Source organism: Oncorhynchus nerka, linkage group LG3 (assembly GCF_034236695.1).
Source record: "Oncorhynchus nerka isolate Pitt River linkage group LG3, Oner_Uvic_2.0, whole genome shotgun sequence".
NCBI lineage: Eukaryota > Metazoa > Chordata > Actinopteri > Salmoniformes > Salmonidae > Oncorhynchus > Oncorhynchus nerka.
In genome coordinates, this window is record NC_088398.1 from 28,843,130 (window position 1) to 28,859,093 (window position 15,964).

The 15,964-nt window shown below is 43.8% G+C and overlaps 1 protein-coding gene across 1 annotated transcript in view; it reads right to left on the reverse strand.

Annotated features, from left to right (window-relative positions):
• The window catches only part of LOC115106326 (eukaryotic translation initiation factor 3 subunit E), a 42,096-nt gene that overhangs the window by 12,339 nt on the left and 13,793 nt on the right, over positions 1 to 15,964 (reverse strand). Inside the window, exons 5-9 of the mRNA XM_029628934.2 lie at positions 15,794 to 15,898; positions 10,175 to 10,300; positions 9,469 to 9,593; positions 7,036 to 7,162; positions 6,173 to 6,274 (exon numbers count right to left, since the gene is read on the reverse strand). Coding sequence (XP_029484794.1) covers positions 6,173 to 6,274; positions 7,036 to 7,162; positions 9,469 to 9,593; positions 10,175 to 10,300; positions 15,794 to 15,898 — 585 coding nt within the window. The remainder of the gene's footprint in view (positions 1 to 6,172; positions 6,275 to 7,035; positions 7,163 to 9,468; positions 9,594 to 10,174; positions 10,301 to 15,793; positions 15,899 to 15,964) is intronic.

The following is a 15,964-nucleotide window of genomic DNA, read 5'->3' on the forward strand; positions in this document are numbered from 1 at the left end:
AAAATGTATCAAGATTGCCTAATTTGTTTATTCTTTAACTTTGCTTAAAACTGTGCACCCTTTTCAAACAATAGCATGGTATTCCTTCACTGTAATAGCTACTGTAAATTGGACAGTTCAGTTAGATTAACAAGAATTTAAGCTTTCTGCCAATATCAGATATATCTAAGTTCTGGAAAATTCTCTTGTTACTTACAACCTCATGCTAAATCGCATTTGCCTATGTTAGCTCAACCGTCCCACAGGGGACCCACCAATCCTGAAGATAACTAAATGTAATATCTTCAAGCGTTAGCATGGACACTTATAGTAGTCGAGTTTTGCTACAAAAGGAGAGACTCCAATGCATACAGCTTTGTGTCTACAAACTGCATCCTTTCTAAAATTGCTTTCACTACAACTGAAGCCTTCTGTAGATGCAAGGATCCATCTTTCTGTTGGCGTTCTACAACGTACGTCAAATAAAAGTGAAATTATTTGAGCCAAAAGGTCTTAAAAATCAGCCATGGTGGGGATTAAGTAGAGCGTTTCAACCTTGCCATCCACATGTACTAGAGAAGTAATTACTCTTGCCAAAGAGCCTGCCCTTGTACATCACAGTATTTTGCAGAACTAATCTACTCTTAATGTGGGCTTCAATTCCATTCAAGTCTGTGGCTAGTTAGCACAAATTAAACAGCCTTACTGCAAATCAAATTATACTTAACAGAAAGAAAATGCAACGTGTAACATGTCCTGTTGCATAAACTGGAAAAATGTTTCCAGAAATGTTCCACACAACAAAAGCTTCTCAAATTATGTGCACAAATGTGTTTATATCCCTGTTAGTGAACATTTCACTTTTGCCAAGATAATCCATCCAACGGACAGGTGTGGCATTTCAAGAAGATGACTAAACAGCATGATCATTACACAGGTGCACTTTGTCCTGGGGACAATAGAAAGCCACTAAGATATCTGTGGTGTTGAGACAACTGCACATCTCAAGTTGAGGAAGTGCGCACTTGGCATGCTGATTGCAGGAATGTCCACCAGAGCTGTTGCCAGAGAATGTAATGTTCATTTCTCTACCATAAGCCCCTCCAACCAGCCTCACAACTGCAGACCACGCAAGCCCAGGACCTCCACTTCTGGTTTCTCCACCTGTGGGATTGTCTGAGACTGGTCACCCAGACAGCTGATGAAACTGGAGTGTCTGTCTGTAATAAAGCCCTTCTGTGTGGAAAAACACATTCTGATTGGCTGGGCAAGTGGGTGGGCCTATGCCTTCCCAGGCCCACCAATGGATGTGCCCCTTCCCAGTCACGTGAAAGGCATAGATAAGGGCCCAATGAATGCATTTCAATTTCCTTGTATGGAATGTAACTTTGTTGCTTTTATATTATTTCCAGGATATGCACAGACAGAGCTTCGAAGTTTAGTTTGAGTCTGGGACACTCCAATACAGTAGATGGGGTTGTGAACAATTGGTGTTATGCATTCGTTTCCGTTGGTGAGAGAGTTGACAGCACTACTAGCCAGCCAACTTTTCACCTACATGGTATTTAATAATTTCTTGAAATAAACAAAATCAACTTAAGCGACCAGACTTGTTTGGTTAAGCTAACATGCTGACCACACCGCTCGAATCGCATGCGCTGCAAAATAAATGTACACATACATGTTATTCAAAGTCGGTTGCCAACCGCCATAGAACATCCAAAGAAGAAGCTTGAAGGAGGAGAGATGACTAGAAACAAACTCCGTTTACCCTTTTAATCAACATGTGCGTGATGGCACACGCGGTCTGGTCAGCAGCTAACTTATATCCAGTTTATTTCTAGCTAGCTATACCTAGTGGCAAATAACCAGCTACAGTAACATGAAAGAAGAACGCAATCAATCCTTACGGAAACTGTGTGTGTGATCATAAACCAGAGATTGGTATGCAGAGATTAAATAAGCCCACCACCTACTAGTCTGCACTAGTGAAGAGTTCTGCTAAAAGCAGCCAAGGCAGCAACCACCAGTAACCCGCCCACCATTGAATTTGACCTATCACAAAGTCCACCACTTTGGAGTAAGCCAGAGAGCCATTTTTTGTACGTTTTGAAAGAGTCATCTTCGCAGTCCACCACGAGCCAATACCTCTGACGAACAGCTGGCATCAAATACAATTTTATTTGTGGCATACTTACAAGCACTTAACCAACAAAGCAGTTAAGAAAATATCACCAAAAAAGAACAACTAATTAAAGAGCAGCAGTAAATAATAGTGGGGCTATATACCAGGGGGTGCCGGTACAGAGTCAATGTCAATGTGCGGGGGCAACAGTGGAGAGGTAATATGTACATGTAGGTAGAGTTATTTCAGTGGCAATGTATAGATAAGGGGGGGGCAAAGAAAATAGTCTGGGTAGCCATTTGATTAGCTGCTCAGGATTCTCATGGCTTGGGGGTAGAAGCTATTTTAGGAGACTCTTGGACCTAGCCTTGGGTATTCTTCCACAAGCTTCCCACAACAAGTTGGTGAATTTTGGCCCATTCCTCCCGACAGAGCTGGTGTAACAGTCAGGTTTGTAGGCCTCCTTGCTCGTACATGCTTTTTCAGTTCTGCCAACAAATTTTCTATAGGATTGAGGTCAAGGCTTTGTGATGGCCACTCCAATACCTTGACTTTGTTCTCCTTAAGCCATTTTGCCACAACTTTGGAAGTATGCTTGGGGTCATTGTCCATTTGGATGACCAATTTGCGACCAAGCTTTAACTTCCTGACTGATGTCTTGAGATGTTGCTTCAATATATCCACATAATTTTCCCCCTCATGATGCCATCTATTTTGTAAAGTGCACCAGTCCCTCCTGCAGCAAAGCACCCTCGTGCGTCATGGTATTCCTCGGCTTGCAAGCCTCCCCCTTTCCTCCAAACATAACCATGGTCGTTATGGCTAAACAGTTCTATTTTTGTTTCATCAGACCAGAGGACATTTCTCCCAAATCTACGATCTTTGTCCCCCTGTGCAGTTGCAAACCGTAGTCTGGCTTTTTTATGGAGGATTTGGAGCAGTGGCTTCTTCCTTGCTGAGTGGCCTTTCAGGTTATGTCGATATAATACTGGATATAGTTACTTTTGTACCGGCTTCCTCCAGCATCATCACAAGGTCCTTTGCTGTTGTTCTGGGATTGATTTGCACTTTTCACACCAAAGTACATTAATTTCTAGGAGACAGAACACATCTCCTTCCTGAGCAGTATGATGGCTGCGTGGTCCCATGGTGTTTATACTCGCGTGCCATTGTTTGTACAGATCAACGTGGTACGTTTGGAAATTGCTTCCAAGGATGAACCAGACTTGTGGAGGTCGACAATGGTTTTTCTGAAGTCTTGGCTGACTTCTTTTGATTTTCCCATGATGTCAAGCAAAGAGGCACTGAGTTTGAAGGTAGGCCTTGAAATACATCCACAGGTACACCTCCAATTGACTCAAATTATGTCAATTAGCCTATCAGAAGCTTCTAAAGCCATGACATCATTTTCTGGAATTTTCCAAGCTGTTTAAAGGCACAGTCAACTTAGTGTATGTAAACTTCTGACATACTGGAATTGTGATACATGGAATTATAAGTGAAATAATCTGTCTAAACAATTGTTGGAAAATTACTTGTGTCATGCACAAAGTAGATGTCCTAAAAGACTTGCCAAAACTATAGTTTGTTAACAAGAAATTTGTGGAGTGGTTGAAAAACTCCAACCTAAGTGTATGTCAACTTCCGACTTCAACTGAAGGCCCTGGAGGGCAGGAAGCCTGGCCCCAGTGATGTACTGGGCCATACACACTACCCCCTGTAGTGCCTTGCGGTCGGAGGCCGAGCAGTTGCCATACCAGGCAGTGATGCAACCAGATGCTCTCAATGGTGCAGCTGTAGAACCGTTTGAGGATCCATGCCAAATCAGTCACATGAGGGGGAATAGGTTTTGTCGTGCCCTCTTCACAACTCTTGGTGTGCTTGGACCAGTTTGTTGGGGATGTGGACGCCAAGGAAATTGAAGCTCTCAACCTGCTCCACTACACCCCCGTCAATGAGAATGGGGGAGTGCTCGTTCCTCTTTTCCTGTAGTCTCATTTCTCTTGGTCACATTGAGGGAGAGGTTGATGTTCTTGCACCACAGGGTCAGAGCTCTGACCTCCCTATGGGCTGTCTCATCGTTGTCGGTGATCAGGCCTACCACTGTTCTGTCATCAGAAAACTTAATGATGGTGTTGGAGTCGCAGACACGAGTGAACAGGGAGTACAGGAGGGGCCTGAGCACACACCCCTGAGGGGCCCCTGTGTTGAGGATCAGCATGGCTGATGTTATTATCTACCCTTACCACCTGGGGATGGCCCATAAGGAAGTCCAGGATCCAGTTCAAGAGGGAGGGGTTTAGTCCCAAGGTCCTTAGTTTAGTGATGAGCTTTGAGGGCACGATGGTGTTGAATGCTGAGCTGTAGTCAATGAATAGCATTTACACATAGGTGTTCCTTTTGTGCAGGTGTGAAAGGGCAGTGTGGAGTGCAATAGAGATGGAGTCATCTGTGGATCTGTTTGGGCGGTATGCAAATTGGAGTGGGTCTAGGGTTTCTGGGATAATTGTTTTGATTTGAGCCATGACCAGCCTTTCAAAGCACTTCAGGGCTATAGATGGTCTGCTTGAAACATGTTGGTATTACAGATTGACAGGGTGAAGTTGAAAATGTCAGCGAAGACACTTGCCAATTGGTCAGCGTATGCTCGTAGTACACATCCTGATAATCCGTCTAGCCCTGCGACCTTGTGAATGTTTACCTGTTTAAAGCTCTTACATCGGCTGAGGAGAGCATGATCACAGTTGTAGGGAACAGCTGATGATCTCATGCAAGTTATTTAGCTCGTCTGGTTGGCTTGTGTCACTGGGCAGCTCTCGGCTGTGCTTCCCTTTGTAGTCAGTAATAGTTTTCAAGCCCTGCCACATTCGACAAGCGTTGGAGCCGGTGTAGTACCATTCGATCTTAGTCCTGTATTGATGCTTTGTCTGTTTGATGGCTTGAGGGTAAAGCTTCTGGGATAGAGTCCCTCTCCTTGAAAGTGGCCACGCTACCCCTCATTGAGCCCAGTTTAGTGCCAGCATCGGTCTGTGGTGGTATGTAGACAGCTACGAAAAAGGCAGACATACTCTAGGTAGATAGAACATCTCATGATAAGCTCTAGACCACACTACCTCAGGCGAGCAAAACCTTGACTTCCTTAGATATCGTGCACCAGCTGTTTCATATATATGCCTCCGCCCCGTGTCTTACCAGAGGCTGCTGTTCTGTCCTGCCGATGGAGTGTATAACCCGCCAGTATGTTCTTAATGTCGTCGTTCAGCCACGACTCGGTGAAACGTAAGATACAGTTTTCAATGTCCTATTGGTAGGACATATGTGCTTTCAGCTCGTCCCATTTATTTTCCAGCGACTGAACAGTTAGCAGGGCGGAAGGCAAGGGCAGATAAGCCACTCCTCGCCTGATCCTCACAACGCACCCAGATCTTTTTCCACGGCATGTTATTACCTCGTTTTGTCACAGAACTTGGACGCGATGGACGAAGGCATTGCTGGAAGTGCAGCTTCTATTTTTAGCTGATGCACTACAGTTACTTCAATGGCAGTACACATCAAGCAATTACAAACCAAAATGGAAATAAATTATCCCAGCGGCTATCTATGACACATCTCTCAAATGAGTGTCTGAACACCCTGCAAAGACCTTTGCTTATAGAAGCTTTTACTGTTAACTACCAGGCTGATGGACTATTACAGGCCATCATAAAAATCTGGCCCGACCAAGGAGTCATAGGGTTTCCCAGAGGACTTCTGTATCACCCAAGTGACCTAATGCAATTCTACCATCGGCTATTATGTATGGCCCCATGTATTTAAAAAAAAATAGTAGTCCAGTCCAATGCTGTGAGAAAGGTCAGCCAGTCTTGCATGATCCCTAATGGCGTTTACTTCTGTGCTAGCTACAAGGGAACGTTGGGAGGGCTGGTTGGCTAATCCAAATCCCTCTGTAAAGCAAGGAATACAGAGTTGTGTTAAACTTTTAAAACATAGGTCTGAAAAGGAGAAATTATTCCCAATTGATTGCAAATTGATGGGTGGGTACGGGGGAGAGAGTCTGCTGGGACTTACCGACTCACACTCCCTCAGTTTCTTCTGAGCGCTGTCAAAGTCAAAGTTCACATACAGGCACTCCACAAACTCTGTGATTGGATCTTTGTAGGTGTAGGACTCCTGGAAACAGAAAAAAAACATGTCTAACAATTTGCATATGCCTGTGTGTGCTAGCTCTATTTTTCAGCAGTGGAAATAGCGCAGGTTATCTCGACAGGCAAGGTGGCATGCCTCCAACCCATTACTAAAAAATAAAATAGTCAAATGTGGAGAAACATGGCTAACCAAATACTAGAATTTACAAGGCAGTGAATAAAAGCAGATTCAAAAAGTTCCCTAAACAGTTCCAAACCATGGTAGCGGGGAGAGACCCAAGAAGACCCAAAAGACAGAACAAGCATCGAGCACATGTTTTAGTGATCAAAAAGAGCCCACCGAGACAGCGCTTATTTAGCTTTCAGAGCCATTGATCTCTGAAGAAGCTACCGATGTTGGGCTGGGGAAGAAATCGGTACTCTACAATCAGACAGTCTGCTGCCATTTATCAAATGTAATGGGTTCAAGACCTCTCTAGCCAGGACCAGATCTGATAGAGTATACTCTATCAGCCAACGCCTTGCATTGCTCATAGATGTGTGGTTCCTCTGTATTTTAATGGGGTTGGGTTAAATGCAGAAGACATTTCAGTTGTACACCTGACTAGGTATCTCCACCCCTTTTCCTAATTGTTGGTGACATCTTGTGTCAAAATGCCAAAACCTACACTGACAACTAAGGTTGGCTAACACGTTACTGTCCAGAAAGTGAGAGAAAATTAGTAGGACATGTGTTCAGAGAAATTGGGGTAAGGAATGTGATCAGATGTTTTTTTTTTTTTTTACCTGCTGTATGACCTTGACCAGATCTTTCAGGACCTGCCGCCGCTTGCGAACGTCTTTGTTTGTGATGACAGCTGTGGTCAGGTAACGCAGAATGTGTGGGCACATGGTCTGAATGGCGTTGAGGTACCTGAAATGACAAAACAAAGGTCACGACAAGAACAAATACATCAGGGGTCTTAAAAGGACTGGAGGAACTACATGGCAAAAAAGCAATGGCCCATGATGTGAGTTGATATTTATGGAGGTGAAGGCTATACAAAGTCGATAAACCTATGCATACACCAACACACAGTTTAAGGGCAGAAAGGTCTATTTATATACGCAAGTAACTTAGCAATTAGGCTCATGGCATTTAGGACGTCTGACCTTATCGACCAAACAGATATGTCCGTAACAGTGCATTCTCCGCATGACATAGGTTTAAGCACTCCCTTTCATTACCCCTGTATAAGCGGAGTGAAGGAAAGGAAACCCTGGCCTCTGCAGTAGATACAGATCACTGAGCAGGGGATCTGCCCAGTAGCTGAAACCCTATCCTTCAGGGCCTTGTTTTTCAGCCACAGGTCAACTTGCTAAGGGCTGAGCACGAGAGGGGGCCTTGTTAGAAGACGATTAGAACCCTAGACAAAATTCTTATTCTGTAGACAGTGTTTCAAGTCCTTTCCCAACAAGCTTCCGTCAAAAAAAACATCCCATTCCTTGTCAAAAGGAGTGGTCGACTTGAGTTAACTGTATAACTTCTTCATCCTTATCTGAACAGCCATCATTGACGACCCCCCCCCCCCCCCAAAGGGGGCCTTTGCCACTTGTGATGTTGCTGTCTAAAATCAGCAGCGAGCAGGCGGGCTCGTCAGTGAGCGATCATCAACCTGGTTAGAGAAGCCCTCTTTCCTCTCCCTTTGCAGTTGTCAGACTCAGTGGCAGACCACAACAAGCCATGCTCTGTTCCTGATTAACTTACACCTACTCTCTCTCCAGGGGGTCTCCAATAGCAAGCAACCCTGCATGAGAGTCATATCTGGGAATAGCTGAGGAAAAAAAGAAAATGTAACATTCGCCCTACCCCACTTACAGGACCTAATCATTTTGGCATTTGAGGGAGCAACATCGCTTTACTGGTTGCTGAGGACGCTTCACAATAATTGAACCAAGAATGAGTGTCAAAATCAAAACGATTTAGACCCAGGCACGAGCGAGTGTGTGAGTGAGGAGAGGATGGAGATGAAGGGTAGCGAGAGAGGTTACAATTTCATTGCCCATCTGAGAATGATTGAATAATGTAAAGCAAGTGAAACTCTGAACCAACTGCAAGGGCTTGAATAGCATTACTAAAGTATTAATTTTCCCCCTTTGCACCTAAATCATTGATCATTGCATGACAATATGCTCCCCATGAGTGCCCTTGAACTGATGCTTTCAATAACACTAAATAGGAAGGCCTGGTGCAACTTGTGCTGACTGTGGGGTTAACAGAGGTCAAACATTAAACAAAGGCCTAGCCATTGGTCACCAACTTCGGCCAAAGGAAGTAATGGTCAAGGGGTGAGGGAATGAGGCCAAGCCTCACTGTGGAATAAGTGGTTTCTTGACTGGGTAATTGCAACGCACATAAAACTCCCTCAAGTTTGTCCAAAACAGATGCTTGTGAGAGCTTGACATGACTAATTATTGGGCAGCCTTTCCTTCATTATCTGAATTAGTTTTTAATTTAAGTAAAACTCAAGAGAACCAGACATCCCTATCTGCTATGGTGGCATGTCATACTTTCAGATGACTACAAAAATTGGTTCAATTACACCAACCAGCAATCAGAACGGGGGGTGCATTGTGTAAATTTTATGCAGTGCATAGTTTGCGATCTGCAATACACGTGGACTAACTTGCAGCTTCGAGAGTAACTAGACCACACAAAAACAAATGGACTGCAAACACTTTAAAAAATACCTAGAGTAGGTTTTTGAATCTACCCCCTTCCCAAAGTTAAGAGTAAATGGCTTCTTTTTCAAAATCAAGTTTGTCTAATAAAAACGAGTCTACTTTCTACACATCAAGCAGGACCTGACCCAGGCGGCTGCCAGCAGGACCTGACCCAGGCGGCTGCCAGCAGGACCTGACCCAGGCGGCTGCCAGCTGAACCACTTTTGGTCCCTCCTGGGCCAGCAGCAAACCCTGGGGCCCAAGGTTCAGCCCTCTACTGTGCCTCTTCTTTAGGGATAATTTCCTTCCACCCCCCCAAGGATGCCAGCAGGCCACATTTTAACAATCACCTCTTGGGTCACTCAAGGGTTTAGTGTGGATCAGTGAAGACACTGTGCCTTGGACTGTAGAGATGGCAGCTTCTACAGACCAATATGTTCAGGGTTAGTCATCAGGTCTAAATAGGCCAACAGTGTTTTAATAAAGAACTCCAGTGTGTCAGAAGAAAATACTTACTGGGGTTGATACAGGAAGAGCTCAATGATGTTGTCTCTGCCTTTGGGGTGGTTAAAGAAGACGAATAGGGACCAGTGGATCAGCCAGGTCCTCTGCTGAAGAGACTGGAGGGGGGAGCTCACCGACTGGACAGGAGAGAGATGTCATTATTTACTAGTTCTGATTGAGGTGACACAGTATACTGTAAGACAATTAAAAAGTTCAGAGTACCCTAAGGGGCGGCAGGTAGCCTAGTGGTTAGAGCGTTGTGCCAGTAACTGAAAGGTTGCTTGATCGAATCCCCGAGTTGACAAGGTAAAAATATGTCATTCTGCAAGGCAGTCAGTTACGAACAAATTCTTATTCACAATGACGGTCTAGGAACAGTGGAAGAATTTGTTCTTAACCTTTCATTTAACTAGGCAAGTCAGTTAAGTAAAGAAAAATAACTTAAGGTCTCTGTTCCCTTCCAAACGTTTTCCTTCCAAGCCAGAGCCCGCACCCCTGCACCCTTCCCAGCTATCTATCCAATAAATTAAAATAAAAAAATCTAACTAGATCCACATAACCGCTCCATTTGCAGTTCCACTGGAGTCAAGACTGAAGGGTGGGGGGTGCATCAAGCCGCAACAGCGCTTTGCTGAAACCCAAAGCGGTCAATAAGGGAGTCGAATCTATGTAAGGGAATCCAAGTGCAGTGTCAAATTCTGAGAAGTGGGGCATTTACGTTGTTATCGATAGTCTCCCTCAGGCGGGTGAGGTCTTCCATCGCAGCCTCCCAGTTCTGCATCAGGATCTCAGAGGCCAGCTTCCCCCACAGGGAGTTCAGGGCGTTCCTGTCTGTGGCCGGGACCTGGGAAAAGACATGTCATACTTGTTAGAACATGAAGCACACAGCATCACCTCACACTGCAGCATAAGTCAATCCACCTGCAAAAATGACCAGGCACTGGCAGATCTAATCCTGATAAATGCCTCCGCCTACAAACAGTGTGCTCGCAAACAGGCACAGTCAGTGAAGGAGAGGCTGGTGCCACCGCCGCTTGGCTTTGGCAGGCAAAACTGTTCGGTGGAGTTACTTTTATTTATACTGGATAAACTGATTAAATTATGTCATCTTGAGGGAATGGGGCTTGACAGAAAGAGAAATGGATCATGAAAGAATGTTTAGCTTTTTATAAAAACCTAATTTGCAGCACTTCGTGATACGGCAACCGCTGCATTGCAGATGTTCTGCGATCCTTTCAGACTACCACCATAATTAGGAGCACATTTGAAGCACATGTGAGCTTCTCTGTACAATGTGCTAGAGCTAAAACATTTCGTTACTGTCATTTACTTAATGCTGCAACTCTTAAAAAAATAAAAATAATTGCAGGGTGGCACACGGCCTTGGGAAGACAAAACACATTACTAAGGATGCATTTCAGCTTCGGTCCTCCTCTCTAGAGTTAAGAATGGAATGTGTCACTTAATTTAGCTATGCTGAGTTCAAGCTACCACCTTGATGTTGTGATGTTTCTGGGGCAGGGGCAGCAGGTCAAAGGTCAGCTTGTCTGTGACATCGCCATTCCACAATTCTATCTAAAAAATAAAATTGTTGAAGGTACCTTGAGTTCACAACTCCGGGTCCAGATATTACTCCTTTGAAATAACTTTGTCCTCGTTTGGATAATTAACTTAGCAGTAAAATAGAAACTCCCCCCATCGCTGTTCCTGACTCTGCATTGACCTTCGGTCAATCCCCTCTTACTTTAAAGTGTCTGGTCTTCTGCCCCTCTCTGAAGGGACTTTAACGAAGTGCGCATGCAGCTACTACTTCTGGTGGTGGTTTTGCACAACGTCAGAGCATTGATCAACAAGGCTACAAGGAGAAGCATGCAGTAGAGGCAGTGTTCTCAAAATGTCTGTCAGAGTTCGCCAACAACTGATGTCCTGCTCCAGCCACAGAAACCTAGATGCACTGTGACCAGCAACAGCCTGGGTTTACTCAACACCATTTGGGAGTTGTTCGTTTTCTCAGAGCCAGGGTAATCCGTCTAGTCTAGATTAATGACTGTTTGGATGCTTTGATTGAAAAGGGGCATCAAAGACAAAATCTGTTAATGCCCTTAGGAAAATGTCCCTGATTGGCTATCAAGCTTCTCAAAACCAGGTAAAAATGCTTTTTTGAAGTCTATGCCTGGTACATTGCCAGTAGGACACTTAATTTCGGGTTTGATGTACAAACTGCATGTCTTTGAGAGGAATGTTTCAATAACTTCTACAGCTTTTCAAGCCTGTTAAAATATAATTGTGATAATCTACCATTAACACAGAAGGAAAACATCCTGTAGAATCATGCTAGCTATAAAGTCTTAGTACAACTCTTCCATTATCACAAGCTAAATGCATTGGTATGATATGAAATTGATGGGACAGACATCAAAAGGTCAGGAGATACCATTTTTTTGATGTAACTAGGCAAGCCAGTTAAGAACAATGACTGCATACACCGGCCAAACCTGGACCAATTGCGCGCCGCCCTATGGCTGCTTAATCAAAGGTTGGCCTCCACCCTACGGCTCATGGGAACCTCTGGCCCACAGTAGCTTATGATAACACCAAACGCAGTCAGTGACAAGAGTCAACCTGGAAGTGAGGGCGGGTGTCTGCTGTAAGGCCAAGGAAACCTAGACGCAATCCACCACACCCCTTCTTTCGGACAGCCAGAGGAGTGGACAAATTATCCATGAGTGTAGAAGGAAACCACATTTGTATTTCTATCAAATTTCAGCTGGGATCTCTTAGCGATTGAGAGCAGCAGATTCTACCTATAGATCTCTCTCATATACAACGGATATGCGCAGTGAGTGTTGTTTTACAGGGTCAGCCATAGCAGTACGGCACCCCTGGAACAAATGGTGCCTTGCTCAAGGGCACAGATTTTTCACCTTGTCAGCTCGCGTATTCGAACAAGCGACCTTCCGGTTACTGGCCCATCGCTCTAACCGCTAGGTTACCTGCTAGGCTACATGAAGACTATTAGGCTACACATTAACTTTTAAATGAACTGCTACATAAAAGATGATAAATGGTGGAAAATTATTCTGATAGGAAAAAACAAGTGGGGAATGTCAGCGGCAAGATAGTCTTCTAGAGTAAAACACAAAGAGGAGCAGAAGGCCATCCATCCACTCACAACAGTAGAGTTCTTTGATCATAAAACTTGGGATTGCTTTTTATTACGTTAAAAAGAAATAGACCTCATAAGATTAGCATTATAACTTAAAGCCAACCATGCTGCCAATTTAAAGGTCGTAGTTTCATCTCTAAAGAGGTTTGTTGTTTTTTCTGCATTGGAGGTCCCTGTCTGCTACGTTTAGCAGACATCCATGTCATTGTGGCAGCTTTCTACACACTGCCTGGCATTCACTAGTAGCCACGCAACAATAGTTTCACTACATGGGTTTTTCCAGCAGTTACCTAGTTTCCGTTGGTTGGCGAAACGGGGCACATTCACTGACTGACCAGCAACAATAAATTTACTGTGCTGGAGAGCAGTCGGGACACTCAATCTTTATTCGCAACATCCAATACCTGCATTAACTGATGATATGAATAAGTTGCTCTTTTCGCGCTACGCCACACTGTAACAGAACCCGAGGACTGGATTTTACAAGCCTGGCTTCCTCTGTTTAATTGACTGGCTTTCCCACGTTCGATGACTTATGGAGCCTCACCTCTACCTTACGGGGGCAGTCTGAGAAAATGGGAGGTCCACAACAATAGGGGGGAGAAATACAGGGGCTGGTATTAAGTATAAAGACAGACATTTAGGCATTTGTAAAAAGAAAAAGGAATGTGAGCCTTTGGATTGTCAAGAGTAGACAGCAGCTACCTGGTAAAAGTGCCTGCCCTGGCTGGGGGACACACAAAAAAAAACATAACTGAGCAATTTGGGTTTATTTAAACTGAGCTAAAAACCATAAACTATGCAGAGAGGGAGCGCATCAATTGCATGCTTTTGATGTGGGTTTTGCTCATGTCCGATCAAGAGCCACCATCAAGCTGTTTACAGAGAATAGGGCTCGTTGCTAAGTCGCCGCAAAGCCTGTTTTTCAGGAGGCCACCAGCATCACCAACGAGCATGACTAGTCACAGACTTCACGACAGAGGGAGAGCACCAAATGTCAATTAAAATGGGATTCAATTGGTTGTAATGAGTGTCATTCTGATGAACATGTAAATGTAGATTTTATTCTTTCGAGACTGGCTTTGGCACAAGTCTTTGCTATACCGCAGAGCTCAAAAGAGGACATATGCTAACAAAACTAAAACAATTGAATAAGACTTGGGAAACACTGGTTGTGCTTGTTTGGTGGGAGGAATTACAGGACACTGATAGTAGAGATGAAATAGTAAACAGTGGCTTTTGAGTAACAATGGCAAAATCTACCACCAAAAACATAGGCGCGTTTGTTAATCACATTTGCAAACAACTTTCCCAAAAAGAAACACAGGCTTCTGAAAGGAGGCACACAATAGTAGATGTGGTGCATGGTCAGACCATAGAAAAATAAACACACACCTCAAACCAAAAGCACTTACACTGGGTCTGGTGCTACTACAGTACAAATTAACCTCATTGGCCAACAGATGATTTTTGTTTGGAAATTAGGTTTGACGCAGAGGCTTTCTGAAGACTGAACTCGTTAAAGTCAACGATAGCACCAAAGGTCAGCCAAGCATTCAGACCCACCTTACAAGCCGCTGGTCCTGGAGAGTGACTAACAAAAAAAAGGCAGCACTGAAGATCTGGTGGCACCTTCCACTGAGGTCACAGGCTGTCCATTCCCAGGACTTATCTAGTGTTACACCACTCTATTGTGACACAAAACACTTTTCTAGCCTTCCCTCTCAGTCAGGTTACCACCCCTCTAGGCCTAAGAGGCTTCCAACTCTACATACAGCAGTGCACACAGTCCAACTGCACCTTGGCCATTCTCTGTGTAGTTCATCTTTCACTGATTTCTGAGGGCAGCGGGAGAGAAGCCACAAACACAAGAGCAATGATCCCTTTGTTTATAGAGGAAATAAGAAGTACGCATGTGTAACGAGAATACTGCCAGTACTTTCAGTGAACTGTAATTACCCCCCGCCCCAACCCTCTTTGCTATTATCTGATTTCCAAAGTATTTCACTGCTGCTGAAAATGATTTAATCCAAGCACTCCTCCATGACTCAAATTTTAGCCGTACAGGCCGAGAAACACAATGGAATAATGTGCAACATTCAAAACTAGGGATGTTCATGGTTAACCGAAAATATATTTGAACGGTCAAGCTCAGTCCGTTAAATTGCATAATTTAGTGGAACTAAATTGGCTACAAAACTTATAACGTACATCCCTAATTTGATTAATTCAAACAAGATAGGAGTAAATGAGTGGACTTTGCAAATGTATAGCCTAAGTGGTTGGCTAGTTCTTTGTTTAGTAAACCTGTTCGCTCAGTGACAGTCGATTCTTTATTTGAGTGCATATGACTTTCTCTAAGACCACCAGAACATGTTACGTAACTCATAAGCACTCTGATGCCTGACAAGGAGATATCTGGCTTCAAATCAATACGTCGTCCGCAGCAGCAGCAGCCCCCCCCGAGATGACTAAAGACAGATTATGAAGTCTGCTGCTGAACACTTGGCACAGTAAAACATTTATTTATTTATTTAATCCTACCCTTGTCCTTCAATATCAGCTCATCCGAATACTGAAGATGTGTAGAGAATTGAATTGAGCGAATGACGGAAGCTTTTCACATGCAATTACTGAGGGTGTTCCTTCCTCTTGTGCTAGCCCCTTGAAAAATGAAAGAACCCTGGCCAAACAACTGAGCAGTGAAGTAGGAAAATCCATTTTTCATAACAAAATTCATTGAGCCAAAAAAGTATACATCAACGAAGTGTCTAATTCTAAAAAATGCCATGTTAAGTAGATGTACACTGGTCATAATTGATGGGGTTTGGCACTGTGCAGTGCTGGAAAAATCACATAATGACAGTGATTAACGCACAAAATGGGAGTCGTTCCTGAGAAACTAATACTTCTTATTGAAGCTTCAAACATAGTCTAACCGTTTGCCCTTAAAGAGCTCGCTAATATAAAGCACTGCCCAATAGTGTCAACGTTTGAGTGGTCCAGTTTTCATTCAGAAAACTACTGATGAAGTTACAAGGGTACAAATCCATAATAATCTAAATAAAATAAAGTCTCTAGATCTATTAACTTGCTGTGAACATCTTGTATCCAAGGTTGCCAGTTTGATATTTGATAAGAGTACACTGAAATGAGGGCAACTTGACTTACCAGGACACGGAAGAAGTAAAGGTACTCGGCAGCCCCAGAGTAGTTTCCACACTCATACTGGAACTTGGCATATCTGTACAGAGTGTCCAGGTACTCCTGACGGAACTGGAAGAGAAAAAGGCTGATCAATGGTTTCGCTCGATAACTATTCAGAGCATAGACACAAGCAAT